At 36.2% G+C, this 18,474-nt stretch overlaps 2 protein-coding genes across 2 annotated transcripts; both read left to right on the forward strand.

Annotated features, from left to right (window-relative positions):
- Nucleotides 1-10: 10 nt before the first annotated feature.
- On the forward strand, nucleotides 11-3,042 carry LOC126598410 (putative pentatricopeptide repeat-containing protein At3g13770, mitochondrial). The gene is made up of 2 exons (XM_050264778.1): nucleotides 11-1,205; nucleotides 1,395-3,042. Exons 1-2 carry the CDS (start codon nucleotides 782-784, stop codon nucleotides 2,837-2,839), a joined length of 1,869 nt encoding a protein of 622 aa, XP_050120735.1. The 5' UTR covers nucleotides 11-781; the 3' UTR covers nucleotides 2,840-3,042.
- Nucleotides 3,043-5,353: 2,311 nt separating this feature from the next.
- Nucleotides 5,354-6,002, forward strand: LOC126598417 (uncharacterized). The gene has a single exon (XM_050264789.1). It carries the CDS (start codon nucleotides 5,445-5,447, stop codon nucleotides 5,769-5,771), a length of 327 nt encoding a protein of 108 aa, XP_050120746.1. The 5' UTR covers nucleotides 5,354-5,444; the 3' UTR covers nucleotides 5,772-6,002.
- Nucleotides 6,003-18,474: the final 12,472 nt, after the last annotated feature.

Raw genomic sequence — 18,474 nt, forward strand, 5'->3', positions numbered from 1 at the left:
CTCATCTGTCACGGTACGTTGTTTTGAGTTGAAATCTCATGAATGATAATCTTTACTAAAGCTTACGGATACACTTCTCTATGTTTTTTTAGCAAAATCATGTTACAGAAGGGAAGCAGGCCGTTTTGCTAATTATTCGATTGGGCTTGATTTTCTTATGTGAAACAAAAGTGGCTTGTGTTTTCAATTTTCAATTGGAGCTCTTTAGTTTGATGCCTAGGGTGAATGGTTTGTAAGGAAAACCAATATCTGGATTTGCTTTGTATGTTACCGTCTAAAATTTAACCAACTCCATATACTCTATAAATTTCGTTCACTCAGAATTTATGAGGTGTGGGAAACATGTTAGGATTAGTTGCACACACGGGTACAGATCAATCATCACTATTCATGTTTGCAGGACACACAAGGCAGGGAGGGATGACCATGTTCATCATATGCCGTGTGCGTGTGCAACTAAACACTTCTCGTTGTGAGAAAATTGAAATTTTTTATTTTTTCCGGAGTAAATATAAAAATAGACCTAAGGGTTGTTGGTCTAGCAGTCAGGTCCTTGGTTTGCTCCCAAGTGGTTTGGAGTTCGACTCTCTCTCATGGTTCCTCGCTCCCAAAAAGTGCGGAGTCCGCTAGAGGACCTAGTGATTAGCCAAGTCAAAGACTTGGATACACTAGTTTATATATATTAAATATAACGTGTAACAAACGGGGACATAGCCTGTTGGACTTGAACCTTGGCATCTCCTTAAGCAGTCTAAACAATTTAGAAGGGTACCTTTTGGAAATGGTCAAACAATTTTCCCGCCAACTCTCCCTTTCGTCCTTCCCTCCAATTCCGCAGAATTTAAAATCTCTATGCTCCAACGGTCAACTGAGAGAAGCTCTGTTGGAAATGGCCGCTATAGGCCTTGAAATGAAGTTCGACGGCTACTATACGCTCCTAAACGAGTGCATAAACCGAAGGGCTTTTAGAGAAGGCCAAAGAGTCCATGCCCACATGATCAAAACCTGTTATCTACCGCCTATGCACCTCCGAACTCGGTTGATTGTCTTCTACAACAACTGTGATCGTTTGGGTGATGCACGCCGTGTGCTCGACGAAATGCCTGAAAGAAATGTTGTGTCTTGGACTGCCATGGTTTCGGCTTATTCTAAGAGGGGGTATGCCTCCGAAGCCTTGAATCTTTTTCTGCAGATGTTTAGATCAGGTATATTATTGTTTTTATTCGAGTTATGTAAGTGCATCATTCAGACATTGCTCATGCTGTGAGTAAAGATCATCAGATTTTCTTGCTTAATTCAATGATCTTTTGATTAGTTTGAGATTCTTGTTTATGTTTTTAATTTCGTTGTGTAACAAGGGCTTCTTGTATTGACAATATCGGCAAACTTTGCAGGTACGGAGCCTAATGAGTTCACATTTGCGACACTACTTACTTCATGTACTGGCGCTTCGGGATTGGACTTAGGAAGGCAAATTCACTCTCTGATAATAAGAAGAAATTTTGAGTCACACATATTTGTCGGGAGCTCACTTCTTGACATGTATGCCAAAGCTGGTAGAATCTATGAAGCAAGAGGAGTTTTCGACTGCTTGCCAGAAAGGGATGTTGTTTCTTGCACCGCCATAATCTCTGGCTATGCCCAGCTGGGTCTTGATGAGGAGGCTTTGGAGCTATTCCGCCAGTTGCAGAGAGAAGGAATGATTTCGAACTACGTCACTTATGCGAGTGTGTTAACCGCATTATCAGGGCTTGCTGCATTGGACCTTGGCAGGCAAGTTCACAACCACGTCCTTCGTCGGGAACTGCCCTCATATGTGGTTCTTCTGAACTCGTTGATTGATATGTACTCTAAATGTGGAAACCTGAGTTACTCAAGAAGGATCTTTGATAGCATGCCAGAGAGAACCGTCATCTCATGGAATGCTATGCTTGTAGGGTATAGTAAACACGGAATGGGAAAAGAGGTGGTTAAGCTTTTCAAATTAATGAAAGAAGAAAGTAAAGTCAGACCAGACAGTGTCACCTTTTTGGCGGTTTTATCTGGTTGCAGCCACGGAGGAATGGAGGATAGAGGGTTGGAATATTTTTATGAGATGGAAAAAGGTGAAAATGGAATTGAGCCAGAGCTTGAACACTATGGGTGTGTTGTTGATCTTCTTGGGCGTGCTGGTAGAGTTGAAGAAGCATTTGAGTTTATAAAAAAGATGCATTTTGAACCAACTGCTGCTATATGGGGTTCGCTTTTAGGTGCTTGTAGGGTTCACTCAAATATCGACATCGGTGAATTTGTGGGTTTCCGGCTTTTACAAATTGAGCCTGAAAATGCTGGTAACTATGTCATTCTTTCTAATTTATATGCTTCTGCAGGGAGATGGGAAGATGTAAGAACCGTAAGGGAATTGATGTTAGAGAAGGCTGTGATAAAGGAGCCTGGAAGAAGTTGGATTGAGCTTGACCAAATCCTTCATACGTTTCATGCAAGCGATCGCTCCCATCCAAGAAGGGAAGAGGTGTCTGCAAAGGTGAAAGAATTGTCAATTAAGTTAAAGGAAGCTGGTTATGTTCCTGATTTGGGCTGCGTTCTATATGACGTGGATGAGGAGCAGAAGGAGAAGATACTCCTAGGCCACAGCGAAAAACTAGCTTTGGCTTTCGGGCTGATTGCTACTGCTGAAGGAGTGCCAGTGCGTGTCATAAAAAACCTTCGGATTTGCGTTGATTGCCATAACTTTGCGAAACTTGTCTCGGAGATATATCGAAGAGAAGTGTCGTTGAGAGATAAAAACCGGTTTCATCACATTGTTGGAGGAATCTGTTCTTGCGGAGATTACTGGTGAGTTGTGAAGATCCTCCTTAAAAGCTACAAATGTCTGACTTAAGAACGGAACATATTCAAAATAGTTACGTTGTAACCGTGACACGAAAAGGAATAGTGAAACGTAGAATATTGAGAAATTATACTTGAGTATGATGTAGAGAAGTATAACGTCAGTCTCTGTGGACACTCCTGCTATTGAGAAAACCTTTCAATTTTTTTTTTTTGAACAAAGGATACTATCTACACTAAGAGCAATTCTAATGTGTAAGGGGCTCCCCATGGCAATAGGCAATTGAATCCCTTCAAGGAATAGTAACTGTCTTTAATGAACAGTAATTGTTTTTTCCATATTCACCCCTAATCCGAATAGTCATGGCAATAGGCAATAAAATATTATTATTTTTATTTTATAAAATAATAAAAAAATAATTTTATTTGTAATTTCTGATAGGATTTTTAACCGATCTTGTCACGTCACGTGTCATTATCCAAAAGTACAATTTTTGGTGATAAATTTTGGAAAGGGATCCTCTTCGGATCCCTTCCTCCTAATCCACAAAATCAGGAAATTGGTGCCATTGAAAATTGATCCAACGGCTGAAGTTATTATAATTTTTAAAGTGGGTCCTTGTTTGTAGCCGTTGGATTAAATTTCAATGACACGGATTCCCTGATTTGATAGATTATGAGAAAGGGATCCAAAGAGGATCCCTTTCCATAAAATTCGATACAATTTTTTATGATAGATTTCGATAAGATTTTATCCAATTTCGTTGTGTCACATGTCATTACCTTTTTAGAATTATTAAGGATAAATTTCCAATAAGATTTTTAACCAATTATGTCGTGCCACATGTCCACATTTCTCGCAACTGTATCACATTATCCGTAATCGGATCATAAGTAACTTCAACTCATCTAGAACACAATGCAACACCTTCAATAAGCGTCCAATTCGTACCTACATCATTAGCCATATTTTTGGAAACAAAAGTATATAGAAACTTTAAGAGAAAGATTGGAATGTGGTTGAAAGTATTTGAGAAAAATATGAAAGTGTGGTGTAAGGTGGAAGATAATGATAAGGTATTTTTTTATATTAATTTTTAATATTTTTTTAAATTTTTATTAACTTAATTAATTTGTACCGTTGGATTACACAAAATTTGAAATCCAACTCTCTAGATTGTGACACAAGGCATAACGGTAACATTTCATATTTTTTTTCTTTTTAATTTTTAAAGCAAAAAAACTTGGATTGTTGATTTGGATTTGAATGGCTCAAAAGGTGCCACGTCATCTAGCCGTTGGGGGAGTTTTGAATTTTTTTCATTGTTGGAAATCGAACGGTCCCGAAAAAAAAGTCGTTGAAATCCAACGGGCGAAAGGGTGCCACAGTGCACCCAGCAACGACTACAAACAACCTGTCCAGCTCGAGCCCCATCGCTTGCAAATCCTATTGGTGATGCGCCCCCACGCGCGCTTGTGTTGCACACGCCTGACGCAAAATTTTTAATAACGTGGTTAACGTCAGACGGATGTCATCCCCCCTCAGGGGCTCGAGCCTTGGATTTGCGCCTGAACTCTCCCTTGTGCTCCCCCAGCCTAATAGCCTGAAAGAGCTGGAACTGCTTAGGCTGACGATTTGGGTTCCTGTAGCAGGGGTGGGCTTAACCTCACAATGAGTTAGCAATAATGTGGTTCAAATTCATCTTTCAATTTTAAAATCAAAACTCTCACTTTGTTTGGTTTCCAAACAATTCCATATAGAAATATAACCAAACCAATACCAATTCACTACATATCTTTGTGCAAAAAAAAGAAATAATTAAATTAAACTAAAAGTAATATATGTTAGGTTTAACCACGTGGCACAGATTTAGATTTGAAATCAATAACGCCCAATTTAACGGGTTGATTAAGAGTTGAATGACATTGGGTTAAAATAATAAGTAAATGTATGAGATTGAAATGTTGTATAAGGCTGCAATTGAATATAAACATGAGCAAGGTAAAATATAATTTACGCTATATAATTTGTTATGCGTCTAATGAAAGTGCATAGAAGTAAACAGAGGGTGTCAAAATTACAACCCTATAAAATATAAATGGTGCTATCCACACAATCTTTTTAACTTTTCACATATTCCTCTCAATTTCCAATGTCAAATCAAAAGTAGAAAGAGCTAACTCCTGTGTCCGGACCCAGGATATAAATAAAGAATACCCAGGGTAAATAGCATTACCCAAAATATAAATAAATAAAAGGGAACTTTAACGAAAAGCACCTGGTACTGTTCACTTTAACGAAAAACCACATTTTTACACTAAAAAGTCAATCCTGGTACTATTCACTTTACCCTTTATTTTGTCCTTATCATTAAAACTCAAAGTTTTCAAACCATTTTCATTAGTTTTCCTTAAATAAAACCCAAGGAGATAAATGTGAGTAGAGTTGGGCTTGTCCTCCTGAGTCCTGACCCATAGAATTATAGCAAAGGCCCAACAAAGAAGCAAATACCACAGAAAAGCAAAAGTTCACTCTCAACGAAGCCCCTCTCTCCCCTCCTTCATCTCTCCCTTTCGAGCTGGGAGCGGAAGTCTTCACCATACCTGCCTCTACAATGCTCCGCCATCGCCTCGTCCAGGCGCTCCGAACCCGCGGCGGCTCTGCCACCGGTCCGAGCCGGTGGACCAGCCCGGGCCACGAGGAACAACCCAAAGGCTACCTCTTCAATCGGACCCCACCTCCCCCAGGCCAGTCTCGGAAATGGGAGGATTGGGAGCTCCCGTGCTACGTCACCAGCTTCCTCACCATCGTCATCCTCGGCGTCGGCCTCAACGCCAAGCCTGATCTCACCATCGAGACTTGGGCTCACCAGAAAGCCCTCGAACGGCTCGAGATCGAGCAGGCCGCCCTCTCTGTCGCCGGGTCGGGCGAATCTGACTGAAATGCGATCTGGGTATGCCGGTTCGTTCTGAGATCGATCCCTTTTTTGGTTGAGTTGAAATGGGTTTTCGGTTGTTGATATGATATGTAGTTCAAATAAGGGTTTGGGGATGTTTAATTGGGCTTTTGATGTGAAGCTTGATGATTACTTCATAATTTAGTTGTTTTTCAATTATTTGTATGTTTTTACTCGTCGATGTTATCGAATAGTTCATCAATTTCTTGCCTCTAATTACAGTTTTTTATGCTTATAGTTTGAATTATGCAGTGGTATCATTAGGTAAATTTGTAGAATTAGGATGCATTCGTGAAAATTTCTAGGACTAGGATGCCATCTATGTTCCTTAAGGGATTACACTGTCGATAGTTAGTCTGAAGAGCATAAGTAGGATAAAGTTGTACTGGGTTTTGCTTCGAATGATGCTAGATGTGTAACGAAGGTTAACAAAATGATAATGATGCTAGATGTGTAAGGAAGGTTAACAAAATGATGCGACAATTTACATGGTACGTAAGCGCTTTCATCAGTTTATAAATTAGACATTGTAGAACTTTGGGAACGGTTAGCGGTTTTCTTTTTCTTGTAATTGTTCATTCGGAGATATAAGTTTTAGAGGCGTGGAGAGAATCAAAGTGCTGAATTGATACATAGGAGCCAGGATTGTAATCCATGTGCATAAAACATATCTGGATACTTAGCACTTACATAGTAACACCGTTGACTTTTAAGCTCTTGCATCAGGTTATAAACTTAAACACCATAGAACTTTGATACCATTTAGCATTTTTCTTTTTCTTATAATTGTTTCCTGGAAACATAAATTTTGTATGTGTGGAAAGAATCAAAATGCTGAATCGTGATATAGGAGCCAGGAGTTGTGGTTTCCATGAGTTTTACAAATCACATTTAGAATATAAATGCAGATCATTGAAAATTTTCTCTGAAACTTTGGAAGTATTTGGGTTGGTAAATAACGCACTCAAAGGTTTTGATTAGCCAGTATCATGAACACCATCTCTATTCCATATTTCCTCATTGAGGTTGTCGGCTGACTCTTGAAAGAAGATTCATTCTCTTTAGTGGGATGCAGTATGTTGTGGTCTCACATTATAAAACTTGGTTGATACTTGGGTGATTTCTTGGTTTGATCATAGAGGTCTTTTGTGCTGTTAGGAAAATCATAAACATAGTTTAGGTGTCATTAGCTAAAACTAGAGCACTGTGGTAATCACCTATATCTATAACTGAACTGGCTGGTACCCTTTTCAGCGGGTTTAATTACGCTTCAAGTTGATTACCATTGGAGAAGCAAACAGGTGAATTGTTCTAGTTTTATATAATCAAGGAGTTGTTTCTGGTACTTATCAGTGAGGTATTTTTCATTTGACATGTGATGGATTTTCATCGTATACTTCATTTGTATCAAGAAGCTGGAGCTCTTGTCGCATTGTCACTCCATACCATTTCCCAATCTTAGCGACTTGTTTTTGGTGTTAAAATTTGAGAGGTTGGGACGTTGGCGTTGATGAAATTTAGATTCAGTTATCTTTGTCCATTTATTTTTAAGTTTTTTCAGACATAGGCAACAGGGTAACCCTGAAAAGGCCCAGGGTGTGATGAATTGGTACAATGGATACATAAAAGGATCAGCAGCTATTCGTATTTCATTCTTTTTCAATTGAATTCGTAGTCTTTGTTTCAGGTTGATTTTGTTGTTCGATTTATTTGAATCGAAGCTATCATCTTTGAAAGGGATTTTGAGTTGTTCTGTATGGTTCAAATATATGCCATGAACCTTGAATGTTGCAAAACCATGAGTTTGTAGTTAATTGGTGCTCCAGCGGCGTCTGACCACAGTTTCCGGCAATACGCTCCCCAACGCTCTCTCATTGCCTCTGTCGTTGCCATTTTCACCAATCAAGAGTACGAGAGGATGTTTTGCTTTAAGCCCGTCATACTTTCTTCCCCTTCTTTCCACACTCTTCAACGGACTTGTAACAATGTTCTCCCGTTTAACAGCAGTCTTCGTCAAGTAATCGAGAAGTTGGAAATTAACAGGGCAACCCTCAAACCCTCTAATTTCGACTTCTCGGAGGTGATCATGGGAGCATTTGGGCGGAGTATCTTTCTTTTCGTTTCTTAAGTGTTCTTGAATAGAAACTCAAGTGCACCTGAAATCAAGAACAAACCAGAGCAATTCCATCAAGTCTTACACCCCAAATTGGTGTTTTAGTTCATTTGCAAAGAGCTTAATTATAGCCGAGCTGGTTAAGAGTATTTACTCTTGAAATCTAAAGTTCTGATCAGTTCGATTCTCCCCTCCCTCAGTACCGCTTGTATATATATAAAAAATCGAAAGGGCATATACTTACATTCAACACAAGTTTAAGCAAGTAAGGAGACGCCGTAACGAAAGAGTTTAACTGAAGAAGATTGCAATGATCATCTAAACCAAATGTCTCCAAATGCTTGAGATTTTCAAGCATAGGAAATACTTCATGTTCATCTGCAAACCAAATAATAAGGCACTAACTAAACATAATCCCACAAAAACCAAGGAGAACCAAACATATAAAGTTAAACCACCACAAATGTACTAACCAGTATTCCATCCAGTTTGAGAGTCTCCAGCTGAGAAAACCAACATGGAAGTTGATTCAAGGCAGCCTCTATGAATCCATCATTATCAGCACAGATGGATATATCTACAAGTTGCGGTACGTTCCTAAGAAGGTTTATCCGATCTCCGATACAAAACGATACAAGATTTGCGCCACAAATATTAATGCTCTCGATCTTGCAACATTTTCGTATCTCTATGTACTTCAGTGCGCTCGACATGACTACTCTTAAATTAACCAAATCATTGGAGTTGTCCACTGATAATCGTTCAAGAACTGGACAGTTAGACATGATGTAGTTGAGTTGAAAGCTTTTTCAGCCACACCAACACTTTTGAAACAAAGAACTTTGAGGGATTTGAACCCAATGGATGCAGAAGGGTGTGGACTTGGAACAGCAGGAGACAAATTGAAACCTTTCATCAATGGAACATGAAATCTTTACCATCACAGAGACAAAAACGCAACCTGCACTGCTCAATTACTGGGCTTTTATGTTGTTCTAGCACACTATTCACCCAATCAATGTACGTGTTACGCAGTTTTTTGAAGCGCACGCTGCATGATGTTTTTTGGGGATCAAAGTTGAGAGTCGTAGTGGACGTTCGCAAGCACCTCCATCGCTGAGAAAGGATACTAGTAGATGCGGCTTTCTTGAGCGGCAAGAAAGGCAATATACTGACAAGAACTTCGTCTGGCAACTCACTGATTCGGTCTACCGAGTTGTACTCATGCTTGCCCTTTCTTTCTTTCAGTTAGAAGATTAAGAGGAAATTTTACGTACAAATTCTTGCAGTCAATGAAGCAGCGTGGTGGTGCTTCTCGATTTCAAGAGAGAAGATGAGGAAGGAAGAAAGACTTAATTGGGTCTTTTGGTCAACAGAGTCTAGTTTCGCTGGTCAGTGCTCGAATAGTATTCTTAAACTCCAGAATTTCCCCAGGTACGGTTTCTTGTATAGCAAGTTATTATTAATTGTAATTTGTATAAGATTTTACGTGGTGTCCTATTCTTTGTAGGGGTGTGCTATCCACACACCCCATTTTACTTCTCACACACCCTTGATAATTTTTTTCATTGATCTTCTTCAATTCATCCGATCTGACGGCCGAAAATTAAAAAGGTGTGTGAGAAGTAAAATGGAGTGTGTGAATATCACATCCCTTCTTTGTATTATAATGAGGGTATCAACCAAAAAAAAAATTATGTGTAATAATTTGAGTTGAACAATAACACCACAATTTCAAGTGCATACAAAATTGGTCGGGTTTGTATTCCCTTATATTTAATCCGTGTGTAGGCAGGGGCGGATCCACTCTTGGACTCGAGTGGTCCTGGGTGATCACGGGACCACTCAAACATTCGAAAAAAGCGCGTGTGAGAACATCTGAGGACCACTCAATGGTCTAGACATGTGGTGGAAGAGAGAAGATCACCATGACGCTGATCTTGGACCTTGGTTACAATGTAGAAGAAAAACTTTTCTCTCCATTTTTCACATGGCCAACTCTCATTTTTTTTTTCAATTGACGTCTAATCAGGTGGTACTATCCTAGCATAAGGGATGATGTATTACTCAACCAATATTTTTAAAATTGACACCATATTTTTGAAAAAAAAAATCCCTATAAATTCATTCGATTCCTGAAAATTACTTCATAAAGTATTATGAATTCGTAGTTGCTTGCACTTGCATCTCATACCATCAAATTCACTAAAATACTAAAGTAAAAATTATGATATTTTTGTATGTTGTATGTTCAATAATAAACCTCAAATTCTCAATGCAAGTGTAGTTTTTTTTTTGTAAGTGTAAATAGACACTTACTCTTGTATGATTTATAGTAAGTTTACTTAAATATGTCTAGCCCACCTAGGCCTTTGCCTAGACTACGTCCAGGCGCACATAGATGCCCCAGTCTGTTGCCGGACTATCGCTTAACTTCCCTTGATTAGGACCATCTGAAGTTAAAATCCTGAATCCCCTACTGATCGTAAGTGATGCACGAGATAAGTCTCTTTTTGACATTTTATTCAATGATGTGCCCTCGTAGTTTACTCAAAACTGTCATTGTTTTAAAAAATAATTTTGGTACCTTTTTACTATTATTATTGATTTTAGGTAAAGGATAACTTACATCCCCCAATAAATTTTACGAGAATGAACATAGCTCACCTATTGCACCATATAAATTTTATGATTGAATCTTTAATTTCTTTATCTTCATTTGAAGATCGTATTTATAAAAAATTATTCTAATCGGAGATCGTCTATGCATCTAAATTCGAATGTATGCAACAAATCGACGGTGTGAGTACCAAGTAAAATTTTCATGATGAACCGGCCATTTAATTATTACATTTAGGAGACAACGATCTTTGATTCAAATGATTTTTTTTTAAGGATGATCATTTCTAAGATTTGAACTTGCATTCTTGCAACTTATTAAGTCAGGTGATACATGAAAAGATTATATATAGTTAGTTAGTGTAGCACCTTTCACAGCTGTTAATTTTTGTGAAAAACACTAAGAATCAAACTATCGGAAAAGCATGATTACCTGAACTTTCATAAATAAAATAAATTTTAAGCAAGAAGTTAGTCGGATCCCTAAGACCATATCCAAAGGAAATGTTAAATTATAAGAGTCAAATTACAATTGACGACTGATGTGACAATCTGAAACCTTATGTCAAATTTTGTATTTTTCCAACCGAATTGTCAAATATTATATTATTATTTAAATAGAGCTTTAAACGATTATAACTATTAAAAAATATTGAAACAAAATTTTTATTGGTTAAAATGTTAGTGGAATAAGGGATCCACTATTAAAATGAATTAAAAATAAATTTAACATTGATGTCAAATTTGACATCAAATCTAAGCCTTCAAATTCAGTTAACAAATAACATTTCGGTTGGAAAGACTTTTGATGTCAAATATGTATAGTGACATTCCACCTAGGATTTTGACATCTCCTTTAGAGATGCTCTAAACAGTCTATCTGTCAAAGATTCAAAATATAGACAGACGGTGTGCAAATCCAAGAAAATTTTATTATAAACAAGAGTATTTTGTTTACTTATTAAGTTAACTAGCATATGGGCATACACAAAGTGTGAGAAATTTTTTTATTTTTGTTTTTGAAATAGGAGAGAGAAAGAGAGCGATAGAGGATGTGGGAGTGAGAAATTTTGTTTTGTTTTTTTTTTTAATTAGAGATATATTATGATTACATGTAGGTGAGACTTTGAAAAAAAATAGCAAAATTTGATTGTGTGAAATTACATTTCTACCACATATTTCTTACTCATGTTATATTGTAATTAGAAAATTAAACTGATAATTTTATAAAATTTTGGTTAATAATGAGTGTTTTATTAATTAGTAGAGATTAACAACTAAATTTTGCCTTTTATGCTCCATTCTTTCCAGCGTGCAAAGACAAGTTTTTTAACTTTTTACGCATAAAAAATTGTTCAGCAAGAGATCCATCAGGAATGATGAATGCGTGTTTCTTAATTTTGCCTAGTTAATAATATAGTTCTGGTATGTATTTAAGAAAATTGTTATTAATACTTTGAAATTTTAAGTATGCACTCCAATTTTTTAAATATTTAATTTTAAAGAAAAATACTCTTATCAAAGAATGCATAATTCGATTTTTAAAGTGTCAATAGTAAGTTTAAAAAAAATAATTATTCCATTTCCAATTGTAACACTTAATCTCCAAGCATGTGGGATGAAATCAGACATACGCATGTGTTGTCTGGTTGCTTCTTCTTTTTGTGATTCTGAAAAGACATAAGCATGTGCATATTGATCATGTCAAAGTAATGCCAGGAGAGAAGATCACGTTGCACCGATGCAATTGTTTTGTTTACGAGCGTAGTTACAGAGTATATATATTCCGTAATTAGCGTCATATTAAGTTACTAACTATTTACACTCAACACTTGTACATATACACACACACATACACATATATAAGTTAACAGACTTTTTAAAAAGAGGGATTCTTATTTTTTCAATGATCAAGATGGTGTCCTCATTTAGAAAAAAAAAAAAAAAAAGGACCCATCTTGTTAAAGGATTCCTATGAGTTAAATAGTTATATATGGTCTTAAACCACTCTTTTATAGTTATATATGGTCTTAAACCACTCTTCTAGTACTGATGAGTAACTTAAATCAGACTCATAGGAACATAGCGTTGTATGGATTGACATATATTGCACCTGACATGTGTAGTGTTACGTACCAAATTTTAACCGAATGCTACTCGTCACTCAACATGTTGCGTTGACAATGAGTTCAGTAACTAATTATATATAAATATAAATATAAGGACAAGGTTATCATTATAATTTATTGACAGATTAAGTTGAAACTTGTTTGTACCATACTTGACCAATCCCGAAACTACGGAGCACTGGTCAACGTTATACCATCAAGGACCTAGAAGAGTTTCTCTCCAATCAGGAGACCAATCACAATGTGACATGTGTCGACATCATAAGCCAATCACAGCGCGACACGTGTCAACATCAGAAGTCAATCACAACACGACACATGTCAATGTCAGAACAAAGCTATAAACTCTTCTATAAAAGGAGATCATTCTCCCACAATATTTTCTAATGTCATTTGTACTAAATCATTCACTAGTAATCACTAAAGGAGAGCTTGAACCTATGTACTTGTGTAAGCCCTTCATAATTAATGAGAACTCCTATACTCCGTGGACGTAGCCAATTTGGGTGATCCACGTATATCTTGTGTTTGCTTCATTGTCTCTATCATTTACATACTTATCCACACTAGTGACCGGAACAATCTAGCGAAGATCACAAACTTAACACTTTCTGTTGTACCAAAGTCCTCACTGATTTTATGCATCAACAAAACTAATGCATATCATTTTTTGGAATGCAAAACCTTTCATATCCATTGTTGGGTACAAAAAGTGCGAAACAAACACTATTTTGAACATTATTTTAATTTGTAAGAGGCTTCTAGCTAAGTGGTTAAGATCATTTAGTTATGCATCAAAAAACTCATGCTTGATTTCCCTTCCCATCACTTGTAGAAATAAGTGGAAGGTTAAGTCTATCTTGGATTCTTTCTTAAGTTAGGAATTGAAATTCTCTGTTTCAGTGCGAAGAAGATGGCCTTGATCATGGGACCATTTTCTCCATAGCCATTTGGCAAATGAATGTGTCTTTCACAAAAAGTATAATTTCCCCCTTTGAAAATACTCCTACCAACACACATGGTTTTGAGGTTGAGGAGCTGCATGCATGTGCACAAAGTGGAGTGATATTCTTATTATATTAGGTTGATCGGTGAATACTAACCTTCCATTAATCACCTTTTCAGCAATTGCTCTTTTTGATTTGTTGTTTGGAATTGTACGAACGAGTGGTATGTCGAGATTTCTTGGGGGGTGACTTACTTTATCATCTCATTCGAATTACTATTATTTTCCCTGAAATTGAATATGCTTTTGGATAATGTACTATTTCTTCTTAGTTTTCTGGAAAATTTGCAAGCTAGAAAATAACCTAGTTTTCTATTCTAACAAGCGACTGTGTCTGTGTATTGAGATCCTTTAAATAAGCTTATTTATTAAAGATCTCTTGTAGGGCCTAATTCCTAAATTTATTACATTTATTCCACCGTCTATCTTTTAAAGCCTTATATCAAACATTATATGTATTAAAAATTACTCAAATTCGAAACTATATGACAGTTGAATTAAATGGTAACCATTTTAATGTTTGTAATTAGAATAGATATCCTTAATTCAGGAATCTTGTCCACAATTATCGTTTCTTGTATAACAAGTATTTAACAATTGTAATTCATATGGGAATCTTTTCACAATAGGGACTGTCATAGCCATATATATAGTTGCATTTTGCTTTTAAGGTAATAAGTATTTCATTAATCAAGTAAGAAGAAGAACATCATCCACAAGGAATGCAATTCCATCATTACAAATGCAACAGAAAGACAATACAAAACCTACCCCACATAACCACATCTAACCAAACAGAAATGCTCACGAGGACAAAACTTTACATTCTTTCTGATGAACTTGCAAAAGACGACATTGTTTTGGCAAAGAAGCCCTGCTATGAGACATCACAAAGATGTCCTCATAGTTCTTTGCCAGGAGAACTAACAAATCACAACCAAAACAAAACAAAAAACAACATTACACAAAATAAGCGCTTTAGAGGTACGATTCTTCAATCACGAGAGACCCACACCTAACTAACAAGAAAGATAAGCTCACAAGGCTTAAGCCCTATGAGTTGGACCTAACACCATGAAGACACACAAGGTAAACATCGTACCATCACTTGAAGACTGTACAATGACAAGAAAACTTGATTGTGAATCCCTTAAACCATTGCAACTACCACGAAGGAAAGACTGCTACGAGTCACCAACAACGGCTAGGTTCCTTCACATGATCCTTGTCAAGTGTGCTAACCACAAAATCGCCACCTCATATTTGAACAACAATTGTCGCTTTAAGATCTGAAGTTGAGCAGTAAGTCATAATAGCTACAAAAGCTCACATCCTCATAAAAAGAGAGTGACCACAACCACAAATGCTCTCGTCGATAAAGTGAGAGAGCGATCACTACCAAAAATATGAAACGAAATAAGGAAGATATCAAGAAGGATTGTCACCACCTCAATGCCAAAGCCTGAGACCGTCGGCGATATTTTTTTTTTTTTGGTCAAGGGGGAGATTTTAATACAACCAAACACACAGATACACAAACTTACAAATAGACAAAGGCCCAACAACACCTATAAACAACCAAAAAGGGCCTAAACAGAAAAAAAGAAAAAAAGAAAAAAAAAGAAACAGAAAATGAGCCCAAAAGTCCAAAAATGAAATAACATCCGAGAAGTATCCACTACTTTCTCCACAGTTGATCTGAGGAGCTTCTAGCCAGCTGATTCTCCGAGCACCGCCAATCATCTCCTTCTCAGACGCCTCCTGCACACAGCCATAAGCAAGGAGTAATCGGCATCCAAGCAAAAGAGGCCAATCACCTGTTTGAAGCTCAACAAAATTTCCGAACAACACTGCTGAAAATGGCAAACACCAAAGAAAACGTGGCGGTGTTGGAATTTGTCAAACCGTTCATATATTGTAACCTAATTTCATTATAAATGCTAGTCATAGTATGGTATCAGGCAAAATTCAGTCCTAGGTTTACAACTTTTTTTCTGATCCCCTACTCTCTACTAGTAGAAGTTAATTAATAAATCAAAACTGAATCGGTCTTTATTTATTTTGTTCAAGACTAAGTCTAAAGACTTGTGAAATATATATAGAAGCATTATTTGTTAGCACTAACGAGTCTTTTTTTTTTTTTTTTTTATCGGAAAGACTCAGCATCATGGGTCATTTTTTTCCTTTTTAGGCTTTTTAGAAGTTGAATAAGGATCACTTGTGTTTTTGGAGTTCAATTTTCTCACAGGTCGACTTTGTGGTGTCCAAAACCTAGTTCTTCTTGTTGCATCACTGAACCCATTTACCATTTCAAAGACGTATGTTTGTAATTGCCCATCAACAAAACTGAAATCCCTACCAAAGCCCCTAAATTTAGTACCTCGCAAGGATTTGCAAAGCTCTGAACCATTTTGGGAGATGATATGAAATCTTTCGGTAAACTAAACATTCAAATGGTTAGATTCAATTCTTGAAAATTAAAATGAGTGTTATAAGATTTGAGAAATGTGAGGTGTAAAGAAAATGTGGAGTGTATGTACAAAATATAAGATGTATATTGAGAATGTAGGGTGTAGGGGTATTATGAAAAAGTATGTGGGGTGCATTAAGATAATTTTTAAGTGAAAAATCAAATGTGAGGTGTATTAAGTATGTGATGTTTATTCAACAATTTGTGAGGTTTTAATATAATTAGTGTTTACATAAGAGAAGTTCAGTTTGATATGACTGAAAGGTTTATGATAAATAAATGCCGTATTGTAGGACCTTAAAATGCACCCAAATTGGACTGGACCCCGACTCAACCACTACTCCATAAGGTGACAATATATTTTTCACTGAAACGCTACTTTTCCCTGTTTTTTTTATTAAATTCTTTTATTTTGTATGCATGTGGTCCGTGGATGCAGGGCAATCCTACCATTCTAATTTGTTTCTGCTTAAAAAAAATAAGCTGGGAAAGGAACGGTCCTCTAATTTGTGCAGAATTAACGTCAGAAGGTGACAAGAAAAGGTGGATTTACGTCGGTGCAGGAGGGAGGAAGGGGACATGACAAATTAAGGTGAGGATATCACTCAGCGTAGATTACTGCTGATTGTGTCATTGTCGGTGGGAGTGGTCCATTGAGATGACCAAATGGACCAAACATGCGACGGGGCAACTCCCTTTAGACGTACTGGTTGCAATTTGATGGAATACAATTATTTTCGTATAATGCATGTGTTCTTTTTATGGAAAATTTACTTACCTTTTACGTATTTTTACCCTACAAATATAATTATAATTATTAATTTTCTTGATTTTGATAGCCTTGATTGTTTGATCATAATCTTTAGATGATGATTAAGAGAACAAACAGTTTCGATTATAATGTTTGTATGATGAAGATGCATTCATCATAATGAGAGACAAGTAGGTTCTTCTTAAAAGGAAACCCAAACAATATCCATTATTTTCTCGTCAAACCAATAATATAAGTTAATAAATAAGAGACTATATAATTTTGTATCAATGACTTCAATGACCCGAAATATCTCTTATTCTATGAAAAACCCTATTGTCAACTTAGAACCTCTTCGAGTTTGCATCGTCTCGTCAGGTTTATTTTATAATTTAATACTATTATTTATATTTTAGTTAACTTTTAGTGTAATTTTACTTGTTTAAATTTTTCTTGAGGGTTGTCACTTAGTATTACAGTATAGTGTCATTCCTATTCACTTGTAAGTGAAAAGTTTTAGGCTGTTTTTTATTTTATTTTAAAAAAATTAGAGATGATAAACTTATATGTAGGTGAGGTTTAAGAAAAAACAGCAAAATTTTGATTTATGAAATTACATTACTGTCCTTAGTTTTTTTATTATGATAAAAGATAAAGATGTCTTTTTATCCTCCTTTAATTAACAAAAAGAGTTTTATTAATGTATTTTGGATAATGATTTGCAATGTTGGAGCCAGTGAGTGTGGTGGGGATACGAATGGTAAAGCCTATCCTATCTTATTTTGTTAACCCATTAATTACCTGCTTGATTGGGAATAATTAATACTATCATCACCAACTTGAGAAGCAGTACTTTCAACGTCCCATTAGTTAAACTTTTGAGGTTTTAACTAAGGGAACTTTAACGAAAAGCACCCGGTATTGTTTACTTTAACGAAAAATCATACTTTTACACTAAAAAGTCAATCATGATACTATTCACTTTATCTTTTATTTTGTCCTTATCATTAAAACTCAAAGTTTTCAAGAATTTTAAGATTACAAAAATAAACCACGTACATGGATGAAGTTACTTCATTATATTTAAAATGACGTGGTCACGCAGAAGACCTAACCTAGGAAAGAAACTCCAACAAGAAAATAATTTAAATGTTTTTAACTGTTACTAACTACCTTACCTTATAGCCAAAATAAAATGACATTATTGTGGACAGGGAGAGAATCGGGAAGGAAAAAGTTGATTGAACTTACAAGTCTTAAAAGCATATCACATTCAATACGATCCATTCACCGCCAGTCCAAACGAGAGATTTTTTGGGATGCTCAGAACGCCGGACATACGGACACAAGTGGAGGTATACTTCGAAAATAAACTTCCATCCACTCATATAATACATATGGCATAACGCGGCGTGTTCTTAATATATTGTAAAGGGTGAATTTTCAATTTAGTCAATAAATTATCAATCCGAGTGGAAATTAGGTCCATAAACTTCTTTTGTTTTTTTTTCCCAGAAAAATCAGTAATTTAAATATAAAAAACTGCAAATTACATCCTTAATATTAAATTCGAAGCTACTATATTCAATTTTCCGTCACT

Source organism: Malus sylvestris, chromosome 14 (assembly GCF_916048215.2).
Source record: "Malus sylvestris chromosome 14, drMalSylv7.2, whole genome shotgun sequence".
Lineage (NCBI taxonomy): Eukaryota > Viridiplantae > Streptophyta > Magnoliopsida > Rosales > Rosaceae > Malus > Malus sylvestris.

What these genes read in the sequence shown, in the direction of transcription:
- LOC126598410 (XM_050264778.1), top strand. Translation starts at nt 782, where the DNA reads ATGGTCAAACAATTTTCCCGCCAACTCTCCCTTTCGTCCTTCCCTCCA. An exon ending in TCTGCAGATGTTTAGATCAG is followed by an intron (nt 1,206 to 1,394) that starts GTATATTATTGT and finishes CAAACTTTGCAG; the next exon opens with GTACGGAGCCTAATGAGTTC.
- LOC126598417 (XM_050264789.1), top strand. Translation starts at nt 5,445, where the DNA reads ATGCTCCGCCATCGCCTCGTCCAGGCGCTCCGAACCCGCGGCGGCTCT.